Source organism: Heptranchias perlo, chromosome 41, assembly GCF_035084215.1.
Source record: "Heptranchias perlo isolate sHepPer1 chromosome 41, sHepPer1.hap1, whole genome shotgun sequence".
NCBI lineage: Eukaryota > Metazoa > Chordata > Chondrichthyes > Hexanchiformes > Hexanchidae > Heptranchias > Heptranchias perlo.
This window is the reverse complement of record NC_090365.1, coordinates 620,477-647,867: the sequence shown is the minus strand read 5'-3', so window position 1 is coordinate 647,867 and position 27,391 is coordinate 620,477. Positions and strand designations below refer to the sequence as shown.

Here is a 27,391-nt window from a genome sequence, read left to right as displayed (position 1 = left end):
GACAGTCGAGGTTTTCCAATGAGCATCTCTGTACGGTACTGGCGTAAACACAATAAAGGCAGAGGCCGGCAGATACACACACACTCTCACACACACACTCTCACACACACACTCTCACACACACACTCTCACACACACACTCTCACACACACACTCTCACACACACACTCTCACACACACACTCTCACACACACACTCTCACACACACACTCTCACACACACACTCTCACACACACACTCTCACACACACACTCTCACACACACACTCTCACACACACACTCTCACACACACACTCTCACACACACACTCTCACACACACACTCTCACACACACACTCTCACACACACACTCTCACACACACACTCTCACACACACACTCTCACACACACACTCTCACACACACACTCTCACACACACACTCTCACACACACACTCTCACACACACACTCTCACACACACACTCTCACACACACACTCTCACACACACACTCTCACACACACACTCTCACACACACACTCTCACACACACACTCTCACACACACACTCTCACACACACACTCTCACACACACACTCTCACACACACACTCTCACACACACACTCTCACACACACACTCTCACACACACACACTCTCACACACACACTCTCACACACACACTCTCACACACACTCTCACACACACTCTCACACACACTCTCACACACACTCTCACACACACTCTCACACACACTCTCACACACACTCTCACACACACTCTCACACACACTCTCACACACACTCTCACACACACTCTCACACACACTCTCACACACACTCTCACACACACTCTCACACACACTCTCACACACACTCTCACACACACTCTCACACACACTCTCACACACACTCTCACACACACTCTCACACACACACTCACACACACTCACACACACACTCACACACACACTCACACACACACTCACACACACACTCACACACACACTCACACACACACTCACACACTCACACACTCACACACTCACACACTCACACACTCACACACTCACACACTCACACACTCACACACTCACACACTCACACACTCACACACTCACACACTCACACACTCCGCAATCTCCATCGTACCAGCTGTCTGCACACTGCAGAGATTCCTCCTCCAATCACAGTCACACAAAGGCGATAAGCAGCTTACCTATAGAAAAAAACACACAACGGTCTCGACCGAGGGGCTCCTGGAGGGGATTAATCAAATCTGACGAGCTCCGACCGGGGCCAATGCCAAAGAAATAAATTATCCGCGCACTTGATTACCATTTTCTGAAATGTACAAGTCGGGTGGGGGGGGCGGTGGGGAGATGAAGTGGGGGGAGGGAGGGGTTGGAGCAGAGACCAGTCTCGACATAAATTTGGGGAAAATGGGTTTCCCAATTCTCCTAAACTTGCGAACAAGAAAGAAAATTAACATGGGGGAGGGGGGAGGGGGGGGGGATTGTGCAAACGACACCATCTTTGTGGTATCGCTGCATCAGGACGACCCGGGCAGATGTCGCAGGGTCAGAAGAAACTTGCTGCTGCTCCGAACCCCTCTCCCCACCCTCTCCCCACCCTCTCCTCACCCTCTCCTCACTCGGATCATCTTTAAGATCCTTTAAGGACAGACTGAGGAACAAAAGTAAAAGGGGGGATAAAGGAGGAGAGCAAGCTGCGTTAAGAACGAGGGGAGCTAGCACCCTCCGGGGCACCCGTCCTGCACTGACCGAGCTCTCACTCAGATGCAAGCTCCCTCAGTCTTCCATCCTTCGCCCTTTTTGCCGGCAGAACACGCGTTAGAACAAAACCAGTCGTGCGATCGGAGGGAATCGTACCCACACGAGCAGGGCAAAGGGAAGAGCAGGGCTCCGATGAGTTCATTCCTTATTCCCCAAACCAATGATTAAACTTCACCCCTCCCTCCCTCCCTCCCTCCCTGACAAAATGGTATCGTGCCGACTCTCGGCATTCCAGATGGGCTCAGGCGAAGGATGGGCTCAGTACAGATTTAAACCAGGCCAGGCCTCCCGGGCCTATTGTCTCGGACCTGTCCCCAGAAGCGAGTGTTCGGGCCCTGTTGGTGCAGTCAGCTCCAGTCAGGATTTATCTGCTGGTCGTCTGTCTGTCTGTCTGTCTGCCCTCCCCACCCCGACAAACCTTCCATTTTGTACATCGATGTTTTAAAAGCCCCCCCACACCACCTTCAACCAACACGGGCCCCCCTCACCCCACTAGACTGACAACCACCTCAGCCGGGGAAAGCTCAGAGGTCAGACTCGACAGGCGTGGGTCCATCTGCCCATTCCCACATCAACACGGCTTCATAAAAATGCAAAGCACCTCGAGCAGCAAAAATAAAAAGCCGGGCCTTCTGGTGCTTTCTGCAACGTGCATCCTGAATGGGGCTGTCAGTCCTCGCAGTAAATTTAGTCAAGAATCTTGAAAGGAGGAGGAAATTTTTAAAAAGGGAGAGGAGTGGGGGGGCTGTTGTTTGCCATCTGTCTGTATTGGAAGGGCAGCATCGTTTCTGTTATGCTCCGTCCATGTGCCAAACTTATCAAAGCCAGATTTACGCATCGCACTCAATCGCACTCAATCGCACTCAATCGCACTCAATCGCACTCAATCGCACTCCTTCCCAATTTCACGGCCTATCCATCAAACTGGCATCCAGAGGCCTAATGGCCCAGTGAGTAAAAACACCACCCGGTTTCCTATTAAAAGCTCCCAGGTTCATGACGAGTGAGCTGATCGTAGCCGAGACTCTGCTCCAATTGGCCTCAGTACCCTGGGATAGGATAGGGGAGAGGCGGGAAAGAAAACGTCAGCCAGGGCTCTCTCTGCTCGTCGGCCCCGACTGGATGGTACACTTGCGTGGACATCGCCATCGTCCAACGTTCTGCCAATACTCAAGGTCGTGGGTTTGAGTCCCAGCCCAGAGACTCAAGCACAGAATCTCGGCTGAGGGAGAGCCCGGGGGGGGGGGGCCCAGTGATAGTGCGGCACTGAGGGAGCCCGGGGGGGGGGGGGCCAGTGATGGTGCGGCACTGAGGGAGCCCGGGGGGGGGGGGGCCAGTGATAGTTCGGCACAGAGAGAGCCCGGGGGGGGGGGGGCCCAGTGATAGTGTGGCACTGAGGGAGAGCCCGGGGGGGGGGCCCAGTGATAGTGCGGCACTGAGGGAGAGCCCGGGGGGGGGGGGCCCAGTGATAGTGCGGCACTGAGGGAGCCCGGGGGGGGGGGGCCCAGTGATGGTGCGGCACTGAGGGAGAGCCCGGGGGGGGGGGCCCAGTGATTGTGCGGCACTGAGGGAGCCCGGGGGGGGGGGCCAGTGATGGTGTGGCACTGAGGGAGAGCCCGGGGGGGGGGGGCCCAGTGATTGTGCGGCACTGAGGGAGCCCGGGGGGGGGGGGGGGGGGCCAGTGATGGTGCGGCACTGAGGGAGAGCCCGGGGGGGGGCCCAGTGATAGTGCGGCACTGAGGGAGCCCGGGGGGGGGGGGGCCCAGTGATAGTGCGGCACTGAGGGAGAGCCCGGGGGGGGGGGCCCAGTGATGGTGCCGCACTGAGGGAGAGCCCGGGGGGGGGCCCAGTGATAGTTCGGCACTGAGGGAGAGCCCGGGGGGGGGGGGCCCAGTGATGGTGCCGCACTGAGGGAGAGCCGGGGGGGGGCCCAGTGATGGTGCGGCACTGAGGGAGAGCCCGGGGGGGGGGGCCCAGTGATTGTGCGGCACTGAGGGAGAGCCCGGGGGGGGGGTCAGTGATGGTGCGGCACTGAGGGAGCCCGGGGGGGGGGGCCCAGTGATGGTGCCTGCGTTCATCTGCCTGCACAATTTGTCACTGAGACTTGCTGTTTATGAACAAATATTGTTTCTTACAAAAGGGTCGTTAACCCATTACAAACTTCCCTCAAGTGGGCTCATATTTCCTAAACTGTACTGAACCTAATTTCACTGAACAGAGCTGTGTTAATGGTGAATAAAGTCTATTAGTTAGTGGGATCGGTCTGATCCAGAGTGCGCCTCAATCCACATGACATTCTGCATGAACTTTAGGCGGGTGTTTCATGTTCAACATCACAGAAGTTAAAATGCAGGTAATCACACCAAGCACCACAGTCGATAACATCAGTTACTATTCTCCTACTCCGTGCGGTACAGCTAGAATTCCCTCAAAACCTCTTCCCCCTTGAGATCCTCCTTAAAACCCAACTCTTTCACCCTCCAATATCTTTCTTTATCTCAGCATCCATTTCTGTCTGATTTCTGTGGGTCATTTCTATAAATGCAAGTTGCTGCTGTTTTATGTTTTTATTGTTTACAGTTGCCTCAATTAAGGAGAGGGGCAGGAATGCCAGTGGAGAGGACTCTCACATTGAAATTACAAGCCTCCCTAGAGAATTTTTGCACTCATCAAGGTAAAGGATGTTGGTGTTAGGAAATTTTCTCATTTAGAGCATCAATTGTCAGTAAACACTCCCAGGGCAGGTACAGCACGGGTTAGATATAGAGTAAAGCTCCCTCTACACTGTCCCATCAAACACTCCCAGGGCAGGTACAGCATGGGTTAGATACAGAGTAAAGCTCCCTCTACACTGTCCCATCAAACACTCCCAGGGCAGGTACAGCACGGGTTAGATACAGAGTAAAGCTCCTTCTACACTGTCCCATCAAACACTCCCAGGGCAGGTACAGCACGGGTTAGATATAGAGTAAAGCTCCCTCTGCTCTGCCTCAACCCCAACCTCAGAGGAACACTCTGTCCTACATCAATGTGATGTTGTCCATTTCTCACCTCAGGCAGCCTATTGGATGAGAGTGAGATAACAGATTTGGTGCCAAATCAGGAGTAGTTTTGCGCTGTGCCCACTTGGCCCATATCGGCCACCTTATGGCCACTCCAATCACCAATCTGGTGCCAAATTCGAGGTGCATTTCCTGTTCTGCCACACACAGTACCTTCACCCCACGGACTGCAGCGGTACAAGACGGCAGCTCTCCACCACCTTCTCAAGGGCAATAAATGCCTTGCCAGCGATGCCCACATTCCATGAATGAATAAAAAACTTAATTGAGACAATTCCAAATTTGCAGGACACTCTTGGACAAGCCATGGGGGAGGAACCTTCCTCATGCTGCTTCCTCTGTGTTGCCATAACTTCAGTGGGAATTCGACAGAAACTCAGTTTACATTCTCCACTGGAGCAGAAACAATTCAGCCCCACAAACCCACCATGCCTCAATCACCATTGAATGCAGCGCAATCAGCACCTCACAAAGAGAACAGAGACCAGTGACACGGTCTACAATCCCCCAGTGCCGGCCAGGAACTACTCCTTCCCCTGTCCTGTCTGACCATTTTTGACCTCAGGTTAAACTAAGAGTTAAATTTAGGCAAATTTAAGAACGGAAGTCTGGCTCACCAAGTTCCCAGCTACAAAATCTAAGCACCCACACACAGCGGGACAGACTGAAGGTTCTGCCTCCCATTGGCCAAGAAACAGCACTCGATGGAAAGAGATTGGTCTGTTGCTGCACAAGGCATTGGTCAGATTCCTGATTGGGGAACGGAGTCGATCTGGGCACCTAATCATTGGGAGGATATTACTGGGTATCAGGAATTTACATTTGGAGGAAAGTTCAAGGGAGTTGAATTTGTTTTCTTTGGGGGAGAAAAAAAGAAGAAACTTCAAGAAGATTTATTTAATGTTTTTAAGGGGATTGACATTCACTGAGGAGAAAGATTCAAATCCCAGGGGACGGGAGGAAGGGGGGGTGGGGGGGGATGCAGACGGGTGGTCTGTGGTGGGGGGGGAAGGAAAAAAGAGGGGTGCAGATAGAAGGTCCGGGGGGGGAGGGGGGCCAAATAGGAGGTCCGAGGAAGATGGGAAATCGAGGGATTGCCCTTTCACCCAAAGAGTCAATTGAGAGTAAAAGGGTTGAAGAGAGAATTGGACAAGTTTCTACAGGGACTGGGAGATACGATGAGAAGGTAGAAGACGGGTTGAAAGATATGGGGGTGGAGTTCCACCTTCACCGATTAGGCAGTAATCCGGCCGGATAGATTGGCCAGGATAGAACCCACCAGGATGTACTGAGAAGGTGGGTTGGTGGGTGGGTTAATGTATAAGGGGAGGATGGGCTTATTAGGCCTAATGGTTTTCTTGCATCCTTAAAAATTCCTACTTTCTTATCACAACCACGGCAACAGAGTCGACCCAACCCGATTACGGCCCTGATGGCACAGTGCCCAGAACAAACACCTGCCCCCAGCACCTTCACGCGACGCCCTGCGGACGGGCACGAGATATCTGCGACGCCCTGCGGACGGGCACGAGATATCTGCGACGCCCTGCGGACGGGCACGAGATATCTGCGACGCCCTGCAGACGGGCACGAGATATCTGCGACGCCCTGCGGACGGGCACGAGATATCTGCGACGCCCTGCGGACGGGCACGAGATATCTGCGACGCCCTGCGGACGGGCACGAGATATTTGCGACAATCACCTGGGTAAAAGTCCTTGGATTTGGAGAGTTTGATGGTGGCACCCGTCTCTTTCTGGAGCTGAACGATCGTTTGGCCGCCTTTCCCGATTATAGATCCGGCAGCGTAACTAGGGATCAGAACCTTCAGGAAAAATTCGCCTTCTTCTGTAAAGGAACAAAGAAAACAATTCATTGCAGCCACAATTTTTAAACCGACATAACTGGACGTTAAAAGTAATTCATCAGCTGTGAACAACAACCACCTGCATTTCTACAGCACCTTTAATGTAGTAAAACGTCCCAAGGTGCTTCACAGGAGCGATTATCAAACAAAATTTGACACCGAGCCACATAAGGCGATATTAGGACAGGTGACCAAAAGCTTGGTCAAAGAGGTAGGTTTTAAGGAGCATCTTAAAGAAGGAGAGAGAGGCGGAGAGGTTTAGGGAGGGAATTCCAGAGCTTAGGGAAGCACTTTGCGACGTCCCAAAGATATGAAAGGTGCGATATAAATGCAAGTTCATTTTTTCTTAAATAGATCTTTAAAAGACACTCCTTGATGGCCAACCATTAAAGGCACCACCTGGGTTGACCAGAGGCCTAGTTTTGAGGTGTGGCTCCATGGATATCAGCTAGGCCTCTGACCTCTCACTTAAGATGCCATTCCTCAGGTGAGAGCCTGGAGAACGAGCACAGCGGGCATTCAATCTCGGAGCCATGGATCGATATCGCAGAGAGTGTCGGAGCGTCCGCGGGAGAGCGGGGAGAAAAGCAGGGACTCTACCCTGCTGTGTGAGTAAGTTGTTAACAACAGACAGGACTTGGCTCAGTGGGCAGCACTCTCTCGCCTCGAAGTCAGAAGGTTGTGGGTTCAAGTCCCACTCCAGAGACTTGAGCATAAAATCCAGGCTGACACTCCAGTGCAGTACTGAGGGAGTGCCGCACTGTCAGAGGTGCCGTCTTTCAGATGAGATGTTAAACCGAGGCCCCGTCTGCCCTCTCAGGTGGATGTAAAAGATCCCACAGTCACTATTTCGAAGAGGAGCAGGGGAGTTCTCCCAGTGTCCTGGGCCAATATTTATCCCTCAACCACCATCTGGTCATTTATCTCAATGCTGTTTGTGGGATCTTGCTGAGCGCAAATTGGCTGTTACAACAATGACTACACCTCAAAAGTAGTTCATTGGCTGTGAAGCACTTTGGGACGTCCCGAGGATGTGAAAGGACCGATAGAAATGAAAGTCTGTCTTTTTTTCCCCTTTCGAGCTGGGCTCGCCCCTCTTGCTGTTGGAGTTGTTTGTTTACAACACAATGACGACATTGTTCGGTACCGAGCATCAAATCAGCTTCCAATTAAACTTCTTAAAGGAACATAAAGGCTCGCTCAACGCTCCCTTTTACATTTTTTAGTTCATTAAGACTTCGCATCCACGTTTTCTGCATCCTTTGTATGGTTTCACTGTGCGGTGTTTAAGGGGGGAGAGAACTACGGGCAATGTGGGCTTAAAGGACTTTGTCTTTAGTCTCTGAACTTCAGTCGATTCACGGAGTGTGTCAGGATGAGGAGGAGGAGGAAGAGATAATGAGGGTGAGGAAGAGGAGGAGGAGATAATGAGGGTGAGAAAGAGGAGGAAGAGGAAGAGGAGGAGGAGGAAGAGATGAGGGTGAGGAAGAGGAGGAGGAGGAAGAGATGAGGGTGAGGAAGAGGAGGAGGAAGAAGAGATGAGGGTGAGGAAGAGGAGGAGGAAGAAGAGATGAGGGTGAGGAAGAGGAGGAGGAAGAAGAGATGAGGGTGAGGAAGAGGAGGAGGAAGAAGAGATGAGGGTGAGGAAGAGGAGGAGGAAGAAGAGATGAGGGTGAGGAAGAGGAGGAGGAAGAAGAGATGAGGGTGAGGAAGAGGAGGAGGAAGAAGAGATGAGGGTGAGGAAGAGGAGGAGGAAGAAGAGATGAGGGTGAGGAAGAGGAGGAGGAAGAAGAGATGAGGGTGAGGAAGAGGAGGAGGAAGAAGAGATGAGGGTGAGGAAGAGGAGGAGGAAGAAGAGATGAGGGTGAGGAAGAGGAGGAGGAAGAAGAGATGAGGGTGAGGAAGAGGAGGAGGAAGAAGAGATGAGGGTGAGGAAGAGGAGGAGGAAGAAGAGATGAGGGTGAGGAAGAGGAGGAGGAAGAAGAGATGAGGGTGAGGAAGAGGAGGAGGAAGAAGAGATGAGGGTGAGGAAGAGGAGGAGGAAGAAGAGATGAGGGTGAGGAAGAGGAGGAGGAAGAAGAGATGAGGGTGAGGAAGAGGAGGAGGAAGAAGAGATGAGGGTGAGGAAGAGGAGGAGGAAGAAGAGATGAGGGTGAGGAAGAGGAGGAGGAAGAAGAGATGAGGGTGAGGAAGAGGAGGAGGAAGAAGAGATGAGGGTGAGGAAGAGGAGGAGGAAGAAGAGATGAGGGTGAGGAAGAGGAGGAGGAAGAAGAGATGAGGGTGAGGAAGAGGAGGAGGAAGAAGAGATGAGGGTGAGGAAGAGGAGGAGGAAGAAGAGATGAGGGTGAGGAAGAGGAGGAGGAAGAAGAGATGAGGGTGAGGAAGAGGAGGAGGAAGAAGAGATGAGGGTGAGGAAGAGGAGGAGGAAGAAGAGATGAGGGTGAGGAAGAGGAGGAGGAAGAAGAGATGAGGGTGAGGAAGAGGAGGAGGAAGAAGAGATGAGGGTGAGGAAGAGGAGGAGGAAGAAGAGATGAGGGTGAGGAAGAGGAGGAGGAAGAAGAGATGAGGGTGAGGAAGAGGAGGAGGAAGAAGAGATGAGGGTGAGGAAGAGGAGGAGGAAGAAGAGATGAGGGTGAGGAAGAGGAGGAGGAAGAAGAGATGAGGGTGAGGAAGAGGAGGAGGAAGAAGAGATGAGGGTGAGGAAGAGGAGGAGGAAGAAGAGATGAGGGTGAGGAAGAGGAGGAGGAAGAAGAGATGAGGGTGAGGAAGAGGAGGAGGAAGAAGAGATGAGGGTGAGGAAGAGGAGGAGGAAGAAGAGATGAGGGTGAGGAAGAGGAGGAGGAAGAAGAGATGAGGGTGAGGAAGAGGAGGAGGAAGAAGAGATGAGGGTGAGGAAGAGGAGGAGGAAGAAGAGATGAGGGTGAGGAAGAGGAGGAGGAAGAGATGAGGGTGAGGAAGAGGAGGAGGAAGAGATGAGGGTGAGGAAGAGGAGGAGGAAGAGATGAGGGTGAGGAAGAGGAGGAGGAAGAGATGAGGGTGAGGAAGAGGAGGAGGAAGAGATGAGGGTGAGGAAGAGGAGGAGGAAGAGATGAGGGTGAGGAAGAGGAGGAGGAAGAGATGAGGGTGAGGAAGAGGAGGAGGAAGAGATGAGGGTGAGGAAGAGGAGGAGGAAGAGATGAGGGTGAGGAAGAGGAGGAGGAAGAGATGAGGGTGAGGAAGAGGAGGAGGAAGAGATGAGGGTGAGGAAGAGGAGGAGGAAGAGATGAGGGTGAGGAAGAGGAGGAGGAAGAGATGAGGGTGAGGAAGAGGAGGAGGAAGAGATGAGGGTGAGGAAGAGGAGGAGGAAGAGATGAGGGTGAGGAAGAGGAGGAGGAAGAGATGAGGGTGAGGAAGAGGAGGAGGAAGAGATGAGGGTGAGGAAGAGGAGGAGGAAGAGATGAGGGTGAGGAAGAGGAGGAGGAAGAGATGAGGGTGAGGAAGAGGAGGAGGAAGAGATGAGGGTGAGGAAGAGGAGGAGGAAGAGATGAGGGTGAGGAAGAGGAGGAGGAAGAGATGAGGGTGAGGAAGAGGAGGAGGAAGAGATGAGGGTGAGGAAGAGGAGGAGGAAGAGATGAGGGTGAGGAAGAGGAGGAGGAAGAGATGAGGGTGAGGAAGAGGAGGAGGAAGAGATGAGGGTGAGGAAGAGGAGGAGGAAGAGATGAGGGTGAGGAAGAGGAGGAGGAAGAGATGAGGGTGAGGAAGAGGAGGAGGAAGAGATGAGGGTGAGGAAGAGGAGGAGGAAGAGATGAGGGTGAGGAAGAGGAGGAGGAAGAGATGAGGGTGAGGAAGAGGAGGAGGAAGAGATGAGGGTGAGGAAGAGGAGGAGGAAGAGATGAGGGTGAGGAAGAGGAGGAGGAAGAGATGAGGGTGAGGAAGAGGAGGAGGAAGAGATGAGGGTGAGGAAGAGGAGGAGGAAGAGATGAGGGTGAGGAAGAGGAGGAGGAAGAGATGAGGGTGAGGAAGAGGAGGAGGAAGAGATGAGGGTGAGGAAGAGGAGGAGGAAGAGATGAGGGTGAGGAAGAGGAGGAGGAAGAGATGAGGGTGAGGAAGAGGAAGAGGAAGAGATGAGGGTGAGGAAGAAGAGGAGGAAGAGATGAGGGTGAGGAAGAGGAGGAAGAGATGAGGGTGAGGAAGAGGAAGAGGAAGAGATGAGGGTGAGGAAGAGGAGGAGATGAGGATGAGGAAGAGGAGGAGATGAGGATGAGGAAGAGGAGGAGATGAGGATGAGGAAGAGGAGGAGATGAGGATGAGGAAGAGGAGGAGATGAGGATGAGGAAGAGGAGATGAGGATGAGGAAGAGGAGGAGATGAGGATGAGGAAGAGGAGGAGATGAGGATGAGGAAGAGGAGGAGATGAGGATGAGGAAGAGGAGATGAGGATGAGGAAGAGGAGGAGATGAGGATGAGGAAGAGGAGGAGATGAGGATGAGGATGAGGAGGAGATGAGGATGAGGATGAGGAGGAGATGAGGATGAGGAAGAGGAGGAGATGAGGATGAGGGAGAGGAGGAGATGAGGATGAGGGAGAGGAGGAGATGAGGATGAGGGAGAGGAGGAGATGAGGATGAGGAAGAGGAGGAGATGAGGATGAGGGAAGAGGAGGAGATGAGGATGAGGGAAGAGGAGGAGATGAGGATGAGGGAAGAGTTGCCACACCTCATGGATCAATTTTTATTCCTCTTGTAGAGGGGGGGTGCGCGTGGTGTGTGCGTGTGTGCGCGCGAGATCCAGGATGTTTGTGGTTACTCGGGTGGCACGGTCTGACCAGAAGGTCCCAAAATCAATTCCCACCTCTCCACACCGCTGCACAGGGGAAAAGCCAGGGCTCCCACTCCTGATAGTTATCTCGTGACCCGTCAGGGAGAGGGAGAGATCAGGCTGGGCTGTGAAGCCCCCCATGGCCAGACAAACTGCTCACTCTCACTCTCTGGGCCCACGTGTGTGAATCATATTCGGGAGAGCTGGAGAAACTGTAATTTCCCTTGTGTATTATTTTTTTGATGCGAGAGTTTGTTAAACACAAGTGATCATAGTTGAACCGTCTGCTGCATTAATGCCTGTAATTAAAGCCCTCGTATCAATTATGGCGAAGGAATTAAATGCACTCTGACTGGCCTGTGAGCTGATCTGTTGTGGAGGCCGCATTTGCCAGCAGGAGCACAGATGCTGCTTTGATTGCCGATCGATACCAGGCTCCTCCTCGTGGCTCATCCACATTTTAATCAGCTGGCCCCAGGAGGGAAGTCCCCTCAACACAACACTCTCCCTCTTCTCCGTTAAATTTTAAAATTTTCTCCCCCCACCCCCCCCCCTCCATTCCTGAAGTCACTGACCTCATGCTGGGTGCGGGTGGGACGGGTCCCTCAGGTGCCCCCAGCCCGCTGGTTTCTCACCCCAACGGCCAATCTTCATGTGTTGGCACAGACCGCAAGTGTTGGTTGGTTCACACTGAATGCCAACGCACTGAGCCTGGCCCTGTACTCACGCTCGCCCCCACTCGCACACTCACCCCCACTCGCACGCTCACCCGCTCACCCCCACGCATTCACACTCACCCAACTCACGCTCACTTTCTAGCAGGAGTTAACGTCACTATTACAACAGTGACTCCGCCTCAAAAAAAAGTACTTCATTGGCTGTAAAGCGCTTTGGGACGTCCTGAGGTCGTGACAGGCACTATAGAAATGCAAGTCTTTCTTTCCTCCCTCCTTTTCTTTCCTTCCGAATCACAGAAAGTTAACAAGCAATCAGGAAGGCAAATGATATGTTGGCCTTTATTGTCAGGGGGTTGGAGTATAAGAGTAAGGAAGTCTTACTGCAATTGTACAGGGCTCTGGTGAGACCACACCTGGAGTACTGTGTACAGTTTTGGTCTCCTTACCTAAGGAAGGATATACTTGCCTTAGAGGGGGTGCAATGAAGGTTCATTGGATTGATTCCTGGGATGAGAGGGTTGTCCTATGAGGAGAGATTGAGTAGAATGGGCTTATACTCTCTGGAGTTTAGAAGAATGAGAGGTGATCTCATTGAAACATATAAAATTCTTAGAGGACTTGACAGGGTAGATGCCCCTGGTTGGAGAGTCTAGAATGAGGGGTCATAGTCTCAAGATAAGGGGTCGGCCATTTAGGACAGAGATGAGGAAAAATTTCTTCATTCAGAGGGTTGTGAATCTTTGGAATTCTCTACTCCAGAGGGTTGTGGATGCTCAGCCGTTGAGTATGTTCAAGACTGAGATCGATATATTTTTGATCAGTGAGGGAGTCAAAGGATATGGGGAAAAGGAGGGAAAGTGGAGTTGAGGTAAAAATCAGATCAGCCATGATCTCATTGAATGGCGGAGCAGGCTCGAGGGGCCGAATGGCCTTCTCCTGCTCCTATCTCTTATGGTCTTATGGTCTTCCCTTCCTGGCCCCCACGTTAGCTGATATTGTTACTGGTTCCCTCTCCTCAGGTACTGGCCCCCTCCCCTTCAAATCTGCCGTCATCACCCCCTCCTCAAAAAGCCCACCCTTGACCCTCTGTCCTTGCAAACTACCGCCCCATCTCCAACCTCTCTTTCCTCTCCAAAGTCCTTGAACATGTTGTCGCCTCCCAAATCCGTGGCCATCTTTCCCGCAACTCTGTTTGAATCTCTCCAAATCAGGTTTCTGCCCCCGCCACAGTACTGAAACGGCCCTCATCAAAGTCACAAATGACATCCTCTGTGACTGTGACCGTGGTAAACTATCCCTCCTCATCCTTCCCCACCTGTCTGCAGCCTGTCACACATTGACCACACCATCCTCCTCCAATGTCCCTTCTCCATTGTCCAGCTGGGTGGGACTGCGATCTCCTGGTTCCATTCTTATCCAGTCATAGTCAGAGAATCTCCTCCAATGGCTTCTCTTCCCGCTCCCGCACCGTTATCTCTGGGGTCCCCCGAGGATCTATCCCTGGCCTCCTCCTATTTCTCATCTACGGGCTGCCCCTCGGTGACATCATCCGAAAACACGTCAGGTTCCACATGTACACTGACGACACCCAGCTCTACCCCACCACCACCTCCCTCGACCCCTCCACTGTCTCTCATTTCTCACACTGCTTGTCCGACATCCAGTACTGGATGAGCTGAAATTTCCTCCAACTGTATCATAGAATGATCGACTCATAGAAAGTTACAGCACAGAAGGCGGCCATTCAGCCCATCGTGTCTGTGCCGGCTGAAAAAGAGCCACCCAGCTTAATCCCACTTTCCAGCTCTTGGTCCGTAGCCCTGTGGGTTTCAGCACTTCAGGTGCACATCCAGGTACTTTGTAAATGAGTTGAGGGTTTCTGCCTCTCCCACCCTCTCAGGCAGTGAGTTCCAGACCCCCACCACCCTCTGGGTGAAAATATTTCTCCTCAGCTCCCCTCTAATCCTTCTACCAATTACTTTAAATCTATGCCCCTGATCACTGACCCCTCTGCTAAGAGAAATAGGTCCTCCCTATCCACTCTATCTAGTCCCGGCATAATTTTATACACCTCAATTAAATCTCCCCTCAGCCTCCTCTGTTCCAAAGAGAACAACCCCAGCCTATCCAATCTTTCCTCATAGCTAAAATTCTCCAGTCCTGGCAACATCCTCGTAAATCTCCTCTGTACCCTCTCTAGTGCAATCACATCCTTCCTGTAATGTGGTGACCAGAACTGTACCCAGTACTCAAGCTGTGGCCTAACCAGTGTTTTATACAGTTCCAGCATAACCTCCCTGCTCTTATATTCTATGCCTCGGCTAATAAAGGAAAGTATCCCGTATGCCTTTTTAACCACCTTATCTACCTGTCCTGCTACCTTCAGGGATCTGTGGACATGCACTCCAAGGTCCCTCACTTCCTCTACACCTCTCAGTATCCTCCCATTTATTGTGTATTCCCTTGCCTTGTTTGCCCTCCCCAAATGCATTACCTCACACTTCTCCGGATTGAATTCCATTGGAAAATGTTGGGAATACCAAAGGCATGTTTTTGGTACCCGCTGCAAACTCCGTTCCCTCGTCACCGACTCCATCCCTCTCCCTGGCCACTGTCTGAGGCTGAACCAGACGGTTCGCAACCTTGCCGTCATATTTGACCCCGAGGTGAGCTTCCGACCCCATATCCGCTCCATCACCAAGACCGCCTACTTCCACCTCCGTAACATCGCCCGTCTCCGCCCCTGCCTCAGCTTATCTGCTGCTGAAACCCTCATCCGTGCCTTTATTACCTCCAGACTGGACTATTCCAATGGTCTCCTGGCCGGCCTCCCATCTTCCTTCCTCCATAAACTTGAGCTCATCTGTTGCCTGTGTCCTGACTCGCACCAAGTTAAGTGTCAAATTGTTGTTGAAAGTGGAGTTGAGGTTGAAGATCAGCCATGATCTGATTGAATGGCGGAGCAGGCTCGAGGGGCCGAATGGCCTACTCCTACTCCTATTTCTTATGTTCTTACGTTCCCTTCCTTTCAAACAGTGACCTCTACATTCCCGAGTTCATTTTCTGCTGATTTGTCCTGCCCCTCCGACCCACCAGCTGCAGCCTCATTTAGCAATGCTTGAGAAGTTGATCTTGTTCCTCTTTAACAGATGTTAAATGCAGCCTCAGCAAACAGGGAATGCACCTCATTGCACAAAAAATGCTCTCTCATCTGAATGATAAAAGTCACTGGTCCCCACCCAGCCATCAGTCAGGGCTGTAAAATAATTATTAACACCTCATTAACAGGCCCTGGAGTATTTCACACTTTACTGCCACATCTCTCCCAGTCTTTCTCTCTCCCTCCCTCCCAAAGGATAATAGATAGCTGGCAGTGAGTTACATAGAGGCAGCAGGAAAGTGGCAGCCGTTGCGGGGCAGTAACTAACTCCAGCTGTTCTGCAATTTACATAACAGAAGGCGGCCATTCGGCCCATCGTACCCTTGCCAGTTCTTGGCTGGAGCAATCCAAAATTAATCCTGCTGCCCTGCTCTCTCTCCCCATAGTCCTGTACCCTCTTCTGCTTCAAATATTTAGCCATTTTTTCCTTAGGAGATGCGATGTTCTCTGCATCAGCCATTCCCTGCTGCAACAACTCTTTGCAAAGAGAAATTTCTCCTCACCCCTCTCCTCACTCTTGGTGACAATTCTAAATTGATGACTTTGCAATTCTGAATTCCCAGCCAAAGGAAACAGTCTCTCTCTATTCACTATCATAGAATCATAGAATCATAGAAGTTACAACATGGAAACAGGCCCTTCGGCCCAACATGTCCATGTCGCCCAGTTTATACCACTGAGCTAGTCCCAATTGCCTGCACTTGGCCCATATCCCTCTATACCCATCTTACCCATGTAACTGTCCAAATGCTTTTTAAAAGACAAAATTGTACCCGCCTCCACTACTGCCTCTGGCAGCTCGTTCCAGACACTCACCACCCTTTGAGTGAAAAAATTGCCCCTCTGGACCCTTTTGTATCTCTCCCCTCTCACCTTAAATCTATGCCCCCTCGTTATAGACTCCCCTACCTTTGGGAAAAGATTTTGACTATCGACCTTATCTATGCCCCTCATTATTTTATAGACTTCTATAAGATCACCCCTTAACCTCCTACTCTCCAGGGAAAAAAGTCCCAGTCTGTCTAACCTCTCCCTGTAAGTCAAACCATCAAGTCCCGGTAGCATCCTAGTAAATCTTTTCTGCACTCTTTCTAGTTTAATAATATCCTTTCTATAATAGGGTGACCAGAACTGTACACAGTACTCCAAGTGTGGCCTCACCAATGCCCTGTACAACTTCAACAAGACACCCCAACTCCTGCATTCAATGTTCTGACCAATGAAACCAAGCATGCCGAATGCCTTCTTCACCACCCTATCCACCTGTGACTCCACTTTCAAGGAGCTATGAATCTGTACTCCTAGATCTCTTTGTTCTATAACTCTCCCCAACGCCCTACCATTAACGGAGTAGGTCCTGGCCCGATTCGATCTACCAAAATGCATCACCTCACATTTATCTAAATTAAACTCCATCTGCCATTCATCGGCCCACTGGCCCAATTGATCAAGATCCCGTTGCAATCCCAGATAACCTTCTTCACTGTCCACAATGCCACCAATCTTGGTGTCATCTGCCTCCTAAATTCTCATCCAAATCATTAATATAAATAACAAATAACAGCGGATCCAGCACCGATCCCTGAGGCACACCGCTGGACACAGGCATTCAGTTTGAAAAACAACCCTCTACACCCACCCTCTGTCTTCTGTCGTCAAGCCAATTTTGTATCCAATTGGCTACCTCACCTTGGATCCCATGAGATTTAACCTTATGTAACAACCTACCATGCGGTACCTTGTCAAATGCTTTGCTGAAGTCCATGTAGACCACGTCTACTGCACAGCCCTCATCTATCTTCAAAAAACTCAATCAAATTCGTGAGACATGATTTTCCTCTCACAAAACCATGCTGACTGTTCCTAATTAGTCCCTGCCTCTCCAAATGCCTGTATCAATACCCTTTATAATTAAAATCCCTCTTAACCTTCTCTGCTCCCGTGGAAATAATCCCAGTATTTCAAGTTTCTCCTCATAACTATAGTTTCCAACTCTGTCATTGTCCAGGTAAATCTACGCTGTTCGCTCTCTATGACTTCATGTCAACAACATGCAATCAGCACCTTTAGTGTAGTAAAACGTCCCAAGGTGCTTCACAGGAGCGATTATCAAACAAAATTTGACACCAAGCCTCAAAGAGATATCTGGACAGGTGACCAAAAGCTTGGTCAAAGAGGTAGGCTTTAAGGTGCCACATAAAAGATTATTGCTCAAGATAAAGAATCACTGGATTGGGGGTAATATTCTGGCATGGGTGGAGGATTGGTTGTCTAACAGGAAGCAGAGAGTTGGGATAAATGGTACATTCTCGGACTGGCAACCTGTAGCCAGTGGTGTTCCGCAGGGGTCGGTGCTGGGTCCCCAACTCTTTACAATCTATATTAACGATTTGGAGGAGGGGACCGAGTGTAACATATGAAAGTTTGCAGATGATACAAAGATGGGAGGGAAAAGTAGAGAGTGAGGAGGACATAAAAAACCTACAAGGGGATATAGACAGGCTGGGTGAGTGGGCGGAGATTTGGCAGATGCAATACAATATTGGAAAATGTGAGGTTATGCACTATGGCAGGAAAAATCGGAGAGCAAGTTATTATCTTAATGGCGAGCAACTGGAAAGTACTGCAGTACAAAGGGATCTGGGGGTCCTAGTGCAAGAAAATCAAAAAGTTAGTTTGCAGGTGCAGCAGGTGATCAAGAAGGCCAACGGAATGTTGGCTTTTATTGCTAGGGGGATAGAATATAAAAACAGGGAGGTATTGCTGCAGTTATATAAGGTATTGGTGAGACCGCACCTGGAATACTGCATACAGTTTTGGTCTCCATACTTAAGAAAAGACATACTTGCTCTCGAGGCAGTACAAAGAAGGTTCACTCGGTTAATCCCGGGGATGAGGGGGTGGACATATGAGGAGAGGTTGAGTAGATTGGGACTCTACTCATTGGAGTTCAGAAGAATGAGAGGCGATCTTATTGAAACATATAAGATTGTGAAGGGGCTTGATCGGGTGGATGCGGTAAGGATGTTCCCAAGGATGGGTGAAACTAGAACGAGGGGGCATAATCTTAGAATAAGGGGCTGCTCTTTCAAAACTGAGATGAGGAGAAACTTCTTCACTCAGAGGGTAGTAGGTCTGTGGAATTTGCTGCCCCAGGAAGCTACATCATTAAATAAATTTAAAACAGAAATAGACAGTTTCCTAGAAGTAAAGGGAATTAGGGGTTACGGGGAGCGGGCAGGAAATTGGACATGAATTTAGATTTGAGGTTAGGATCAGATCAGCCATGATCTTATTGAATGGCGGAGCAGGCTCGAGGGGCCGATTGGCCTACTCCTGCTCCTATTTCTTATGTTCTTATGTTAAAAGGAGAGAGAGGCGGAGAGGTTTAGGGAGGGAATTCCAGAGCTTAGGGCCGAGGCAGCTGAAGGCACGGCCGCCAATGGTGGAGTGAGGGAAATTGGGGATGTGCAAGAGGCCAGAATTGGAGGAGTGCAGAGATCTCAGAGGGAGAAAACAGAATATGACAGTAAACTAGCAAGAAATATAAAAACAGATTGTAAGAGCTTCTACAAGTATGTAAAAATTAAGAGATTAGCGAAAGTAAACGTTGGTCCCTTAGAGGCTGAGACAGGAGAAATCATAATGGGAAGTAAGGAAATGGCAGAGACTTTAAACAAATATTTTGTATTTGTCTTCACAGTAGAAGACACAAAAAATATACCAGAAATAGTGGGGAACCAAGGATCTAATGAGAATGAGGGACTTAAAGTAATTAAGAGTAAAGAAAAAGTACTGGAGAAATTAATGAGACTAAAAGTCGACAAATCCCCTGGACCTAATGGCCTACATCCAAGAGTTTTAAAAGAGGCGGCTGCAGATAGTTGATGCATTGGTTTTGATCTTCCAGAATTTCTTAGATTCTACAACAGTCCCAGTGGATTGGAAGGTAGCAAATGTAACCCCGCTATTCAAAAAAGGAGGGAGAGAGAAAACAGGGAACTTTAGGCCAGTTAGCCTGACATCAGTAGTGGGGAAAATGCTGGAATCCATTATTAAAGGTCATGATAACGGGGCATTTAGAAATTATAATATGATTAGGCAGAGCCAACACGGTTTTATGAAAGGGAAATCGTGTTTGACAAATCTACTGGAGACTTCTGAGGATGTAACTAGCAGGGTAGATAAGGGGGAACTCATGGATGTAGAATATTTGGGTTTTCAGAAGGCATTCGCTAAGGTGCCACATGAGAGGCTGTTACACAAGGCAAGGGCTCATGGGTTGAGGGTAATATATTAGCATGGATAGAGGATTGGTTAATGGACAGAAAGCAGAGATTAGGGATAAATGGGTCATTCTCAGGTTGGCAGGCTGTAACTAGTGGGGTGCCGCAAGGATCAGTGCTTGGGCCTCAGCTATTTACAATATATATCAATGGTTTAGATAAAAGGGACCGAGTGTAATGTATCCAAGTTTGCTGACGATACAAAGCTAGGTGGGAAAGTAAGCTGTGAGGAGGACACAAAGAGCCTGCAAAGGGATATAGACAGGTTAAGTGAATGGGCAAGAAGGTGGCAGATGGAGTATAATGTGGGGAAATGTGAGGTTATTCACTTTGGTAGGAATAGAAAAACAGAATATTTTTTAAATGGTGAGAAACCATTAAATGTTGATGTTCAGGGAAGTCGACCTTTTGCTCCCCGCCTCTTAATTATCTCCTTCTTTGGCTCATTATCCATTTTTGTCTGATTACACCTGTGAAGCATTGTGGGACATTTCTCTGAGTTAAAGGCGCTAGATAAATGCAAGTTGTTGTTGCTGGGTTCAATGAATACAATCAGCAGCAGGAAGCCTGGCTGACTTTTCTCTCCATCGTGTCCCCTACGAGCCTCCCAACCAAGAGCAGCTCCTTTAACACAGCCAGAGGATGGAATCTGGGACCTCGGATGGTGTAATTATCCAGTGAGCTGCCAGGGGAGCTGTCCACTGGCATCCGGCACGGATGCACATCTGAAACGGGCCCTCAATTCCCCTCTAACCTCAGGGTAGTTGAACACTTTGCAGCGATTAGACTTTTCAAAACAAGTTGCACGAGATCAGCAGAAACAGAGAGCTCAAATAAAGCTGTCAGCCTCAGCTTTCCACCTGCTAATCAGAATTAATTCCATTTTAATCTTAAGCAGAAAGCAAAACTTGTCTTAAGCCTGTTCACTGTAAGCCGAAGACTTTTAATCTTCACGAGTCAATCTCCTGTGGGATTTTACACAGGGAGTCAAGGTGCAGCGTATTCTTGAGGTAAAGCATCGATAGTGGGGAGGGAGATCATTGGAACACGGCACACAAATATAATTCAGTCCCCATTTTAAAGTCATACATTCTGTCCTTATTTTTATATTTTCATTTGAAATTCCTATATCCACATTTAGAATGTAAACCGCCCATGTAAACGGCCCATGTAAACCAAACCGGCCCATGTAAACCGGCCCATGTAAACCGGCCCATGTAAACCGGCCCATGTAAACCGGCCCATGTAAACCGGCCCATGTAAACCAAACCGGCCCATGTAAACCGGCCCATGTAAACCGGCCCATGTAAACCGGCCCATGTAAACTTAACACTGTGATTACACTCATCCTCCACTGGTGGCGCTGCAGTGCTGTGCAAAAGAAAAAAGAACTTGCATTTCTATAGCGCCTTTCACATCCTCCAGACGTCCCAAACTGCTTTACAGCCAATGAAGTACTTTTGAAGTGTAGTCACTGTTGTAATGTAGGAAATGCAGCAACCAATTTACACACAGCAAGATCCCAAAAACAGCAATGAGATAATGACCAGATAATCTGTTTTAGTGATGTTGGTTAGAGGATAAATATTGGCCCCAGGACATCGGGGAGAACTCCCCTGCTCTTCTTCGAATAGTGTCATGGGATCTTTTACATCCACTCGAGGGCAGACAGGGCCTCAGTTTAACGTCTCATCTGAAAAACTGCACCTCTGACAGTGCAGCAGTCCCTCAGTACTGAATTTTGCGTTCAAGTCTCTGGAGTGGGGCTCGAACCCACAACCTACTGACTCAAGAGGAGAGAGTGCTGCCCACTGAGCCACGGCTGAAATCGTAATTACAGGTATAATTACTGCGTGATGGTTTAGAGGCAATTTTCCTAACAGGTGCGTATATCGGAATTTATAATGGGAGAAAATTGAAAGACATTTCACACAGTTGTGACATTTTTAATAAATAGATTAGATTATTTCACCCTTCCCAAATGACTGTCAGAACTGCATCATCACTGTTATATGATAATCAATCACAGTGTGTACCTGGTTGAGTCTGATCTGGACCAGACAAGGTCCAGCAAGTGCTGGAACAGGTCTGGTAACAATCGATACAACCAGGGGGCTGATATTCCAAATGTCCCAGGATTGTCTGCGTATTTCCTTTACTCACTGCAGCTTTGTTCCTGATTGACACTCAGACTATGGTAGAACACGCACGGTGCACACGCAGAATGGATTGTTCTCAATATAACCCAAGCTTGATAGGGAAGCATACCCATTAATAAAAGGGACGGTGTGTGTCGAACAGCAACTCTGACTCTGCTTCACTGGGATGTCGACTCAACGGGAGGGGCAGACTCTCAATCCATGGCAAAGACCGTCGGACTGTGCAATGATACGTGATGTAGCCAGGTCACTGCAAACTGACAGACAGGAGATGGACATAGGGCACAGCCCCACAGGCACCAGTCACCATCAGGTATCTCCCCATATCTGACCACGGATGGCGAGACACAGGCGCACAGAGACACAGGCGCACAGAGACACAGGCGCAGGTTAGTGATCAGGACTAGGGACCCTGAATGATTTTCCACTCCCTCACGCAGACACTGCTGCCCAGGCTGAGATTAACTACCTCAGCACAGGCCTGGGATTGAGTCTGGGTCCTTCCTTGATCTGATGGAAACCGTCCCTCTCAGCCGAAGGGAAATAAATCAGTTGTTATTCTGTAAGGGGAGGGATAGGCAGTCAGTCTGCCGGGGAAAGCGATGGCAAACTGCAATTGATACTAGCTCAATTGCTAAATTTAAATCTGAGATAGATAGTTTTTTGGCAATCAAAGGTATTAAGGGATATGGGCCAAAGGCAGGTATATGGAGTTAGATCACAGATCAGCCATGATCTTATCAAATGGCAGAGCAGGCACAAGGGGCTGAATGGCCTACTCCTGTCCCTATGTTAAACAGCATAGGATTGGCACAGTCTCAGGGTTAGTCCGACATGGCTGAGAAACATATTAAGACCACGATCAGGGCCACCACACTGGGACATTTCCAGTGAGGCTTCAGAAAACGTGATCACTATAAAGATTGCAGTCGACTCCCCAAAGAATTCAGAAAGTCTGAAAACAATGAATAAGAGATTGTGATTCTTACAGCCTGCATGTGTCGTCAAGGGTCCAGCGTCATAGGGACCCTGGTCAAAAATGTAAAAGCCATGGGATCCAAGGGAAAGTGGCGAGTTGGATCCAAAATTGGCTCAGTGGCAGGAAGCAAAGGGTAATGGTTGACGGGTGTTTTTGCGACTGGGAGGCTGTGGAGCGATGGAAATCGGGGATGCACGAGAGGCCAGAATTGGAGAAGCGCAGAGATCTCAGAGATAGGGAGGGGCGAGGCCATGGAGGGATTTGAAAACAAGGATTTTTCAATGGACCTCACAGCATTGGAGACAACTTCCATTTCTATGGACCCCTTTCCAAGGTGCGCTGCAGGAGAGCGTGATGTGAAGTAAGGAAGGAGCAATTTAAGGCACGTGAATGGAGGCCCAGTCAGAGGGCAGTTTATGAGGAGGCTTTTGAAAGGGAGTGAAGCAAAGGTACGAAGATAGAGAGGTTTAGGGAGAAAGTTGGAGTACAGGGATATGATGCTTGAGGGCTCCATCAAGGACTGCGAGTTTGGAGGGTAAGACACGTAGTAGGTTAGAGATGAAAGAGCAGAGGGCACTTGCTGTAACGTTAGGGGGCAGGGAGGCTGAAGATTGGAGTGGGAGAGCGGGGCAAGGCCCTGAAGGAATTTGAAGAGAAGGGCAAGGATTTTGAAGATGGTGCTTTGGGGACACGGAGCTATTGGAGGTGGGAGAGGTTGGGAAGGGCTTGCCTTCAGCTGCCTGGGCCCCAAACTCTGGAATTTCCTCCCTAAATCTCTACCTTTTTCTTCTCCTTTAAGACATTTAAAACCTACCATTTTGACCAATCACCTGTCCCAGTATCTCGGCATCGAGTTTTGTTTGATAATCGTTCCCATGCAGCGACTTAGGACGTTAAAGGCACTATTATAAATGCAAGTTGTTATTGTTGACTTCATGGAGTCTTTAAGCAACCAATGAGAAATGTACAGCCTTAACAAAGAAGTGAACCAACATTCCTTAACTGTCATCAAATCAGGCGCCTTAATGCTGGGATGAAGCCTCTCCAACCAATGAGTAGGAGCCCCCGACAGCGCGATGCTGGGGGGTCTTCTCCAAGCTATCGATGGATGTCCAGCAGCTGCCCTAAAACAAGTGCGCAGGATTCTGACCCGGAAAATCCCACCGGGAATCCCAGAACTTTCGATAATTCAACAATGCAAACTGCAATCACGTCAGATTCTGACAAGGGAACTATGGAAAGGGTTTGATTTATAATCTCTTTTGGTTCCTTTAATGCAATCTTGCCGAACTCTTGTTTTTATAAAATGATAAATGAGATGGGTATCGAGGGGCGATTCCATTCATTTGACTGAAAGGCTATCTGGAATATAAACTGGGATTCATGCCAATGAGTTCCTGGCTTCACTGTTGAAGGAATCCAGTATTAAAATGCCCGTTTAAGCCTCTCCCTTGGCTCAGTGGATGGATGCACAGCCCAGAGTGGCCCTGAGCTCAGCACGTCAGCAAGGTCAAAGTTTAATCCCCGGCTGACCTCAGTTCGAGGGCTACAGCTGGGGGTGGGGGGGGCCAGGGGTGAGGGGGTGGGGGGGGGGCCAGGGGTGAGGGGGTGGGGGGGGGCCAGGGGTGAGGGGGTGGGGGGGGGGCCAGGGGTGAGGGGGTGGGGGGGGGCCAGGGGTGAGGGGGTGGGGGGGGGCCAGGGGTGAGGGGGTGGGGGGGGGCCAGGGGTGAGGGGGTGGGGGGGGGCCAGGGGTGAGGGGGTGGGGGGGGGGGCCAGGGGTGAGGGGGTGGGGGGGGGGCCAGGGGTGAGGGGGTGGGGGGGGGCCAGGGGTGAGGGGGTGGGGGGGGGCCAGGGGTGAGGGGGTGGGGGGGGGGGGGCCAGGGGTGAGGGGGTGGGGGGGGGGGGGGGGCCAGGGGTGAGGGGGTGGGGGGGGGGCCAGGGGTGAGGGGGTGGGGGGGGGGGCCAGGGGTGAGGGGGTGGGGGGGGGGCCAGGGGTGAGGGGGTGGGGGGGGGGGCCAGGGGTGAGGGGGTGGGGGGGGGGCCAGGGGTGAGGGGGTGGGGGGGGGGCCAGGGGTGAGGGGGTGGGGGGGGGGCCAGGGGTGAGGGGGTGGGGGGGGGGCCAGGGGTGAGGGGGTGGGGGGGGGGCCAGGGGTGAGGGGGTGGGGGGGGGGGGCCAGGGGTGAGGGGTGGGGGGGGGGGGGGGGCCAGGGGTGAGGGGGTGGGGGGGGGCCAGGGGTGAGGGGGTGGGGGGGGCCAGGGGTGAGGGGTGGGGGGGGGGCCAGGGGTGAGGGGGTGGGGGGGGGGCCAGGGTGAGGGGGTGGGGGGGGCCAGGGGTGAGGGGGTGGGGGGGGCCAGGGGTGAGGGGGTGGGGGGCTGGGGGGGGGCCAGGGGTGAGGGGGTGGGGGGGGGCCAGGGGTGAGGGGGTGGGGGGGGGCCAGGGGTGAGGGGGTGGGGGGGGCCAGGGTAGGGTGGGGGCAGGTGGGTAGGGGGGGGGCCAGGGGTGAGGGGGTGGGGGGGGGCCAGGGGTGAGGGGGTGGGGGGGGGGCCAGGGGTGAGGGGGTGGGGGGGGGCCAGGGGTGAGGGGGTGGGGGGGGGCCAGGGGTGAGGGGGTGGGGGGGGGGCCAGGGGTGAGGGGGTGGGGGGGGGGGCCAGGGGTGAGGGGGTGGGGGGGGGCCAGGGGTGAGGGGGTGGGGGGGGGCCAGGGGTGAGGGGGTGGGGGGGGGGCCAGGGGTGAGGGGGTGGGGGGGGGCCAGGGGTGAGGGGGTGGGGGGGGGCCAGGGGTGAGGGGGTAGGGGGGGGGCCAGGGGTGAGGGGGTGGGGGGGGGCCAGGGGTGAGGGGGTGGGGGGGGGCCAGGGGTGAGGGGGTGGGGGGGGGCCAGGGGTGAGGGGGTGGGGGGGGGCCAGGGGTGAGGGGGTGGGGGGGGGGCCAGGGGTGAGGGGGTAGGGGGTGGGAAGATAGTTAAAGAAAAATCAGCCGGCATGGCGGCCCCTGATCACCATTTAATGAATTTTCTATTCCCCTGCTCCAAAATCTCTAATTTCGCCCAATTCTGTTTAAGCCTTCTCCATCTCCCCTCATGGCTCAGTGGGTACATGCAATGCCCAGTGCGATACCAAGACAGAAAGATTCTGAGTTTGTTGGTGCTAAGTTAGCTGGTCTCAATCGAGGCAGTGGTTGGGGGTTTTACGATTGACCTGGAACTTAGGAACAGCTGGCCAATAAAAACCAGGGCCCATCTAGTTCACCTTCTACCATCCCGGTAGTCACATGATACAACGACTTGCATTTATGTCGCACCTTTAATGTTGTAAAACATCCCAAGGTGCTTCACAGGAACGTAATCGGACATAAATTGACATCAAAACAGTCTGCTAACAACAGAAAAAACACACAAATTAGACAAGAACTCTCAAGGCAATTAGGTCTTTCAAGACATTTTCTTCTAATTTGCCTCTTTCCTGCCTTCCTCTCCTGAATGCATCGACTTGCTCAGAGTTCCAGTGATGCTGCAGCCCTCTGATCCTTCACAATTGGCCATTATCATATACAATGATAATGGAGTTATTGACTGGTCACAGCGATCAATCTCTATCAATGAGTCTCCAACAGACCCAGACATGAGGTGAGGGAAACCCCCAGTGGGGGAGGGAACCAGAGGTCCAAAGTCACCTGTTCTTCCTATTACTCACATATTGTACCCCAAAATTTTACTTTCTATAAGCTCCTGGATAGGGAGGAGAGAACCAACCACATTTTGCACCTGGGGTGGTGGGTCACAGGACAGGGGCCTCACAGATTAATCCACTCTCTACCACAGTGATGCAAAGGCCATCCTTTGAGACCCTATAGCCACCTTGGTTAGGATCAGATAGCAATGGAAGTTCTTGTTGCTATCAATGCTACTCAGAGAGAGAGCAGGGTGTCTGGGCACTGTACAGGAGAGAAGGAAAGGAGAAAGTCAGGGAGGGGAAGCAAAGAGTTTGAAGGAGGCTTTTGACAGCAAGGAGGGAAGTGATCAAATGGAAGACGGCACTGCGGCTGGAAAATCAGCCACTGATGGTGGACCAGAAAGCTCAAGGAGCAAGGAATAATCCTGTGTTGGAGGAGTGGGGTGGGGGTGTATGGCTGGAGGAGATCATGGATGTCAGGTGGGGAAAGACCGTGGAAGGTTTGAACACAAGGATGCGGGTCTTATAAATCGATGAGTTGGACTATGCTCTGTTGGGATGAGAGAAGCCAGTATTAACTTGATGAGGACAGTCTGAAGGGAGTGCAGGACTTTTGAGAGAGAGGTTGCAGGTTATGACATTCTAGACAAGTTAGGAAGAACTTGCATTTCTACAGCACCTTTCATGACCTCAGGACATCCCAAAACACTTCACAATGAAGCACTTTTTGAAGTGAAGTCACTGTTGTAATGTAGGAAACACGGCAGCCAAATAGCACACAGCAAGATCCCACAAACAGCAACGTGATAAATGACCAGATAATCTGTATTTTAGTGATGTTGGTTGAGGGATAAATATTGGCCAGGACACCGGGGAGAACTCCCCTGCACTTCTTCAAATAGAGCCGTGGGATCTTTTACATCCACTTGAGGGGACGGACAGGGCCTCGGTTTAACGTCTCATCCG

At 51.2% G+C, this 27,391-nt stretch overlaps 1 protein-coding gene across 1 annotated transcript in view; it reads right to left on the bottom strand.

Moving 5' to 3' along the window:
* The window catches only part of LOC137305890 (RNA-binding protein Nova-1-like), a 123,687-nt gene that overhangs the window by 84,253 nt on the left and 12,043 nt on the right, over positions 1-27,391 (bottom strand). The window contains exon 2 of the mRNA XM_067974827.1: positions 6,538-6,681. Coding sequence (XP_067830928.1) covers positions 6,538-6,681 — 144 coding nt within the window. The remainder of the gene's footprint in view (positions 1-6,537; positions 6,682-27,391) is intronic.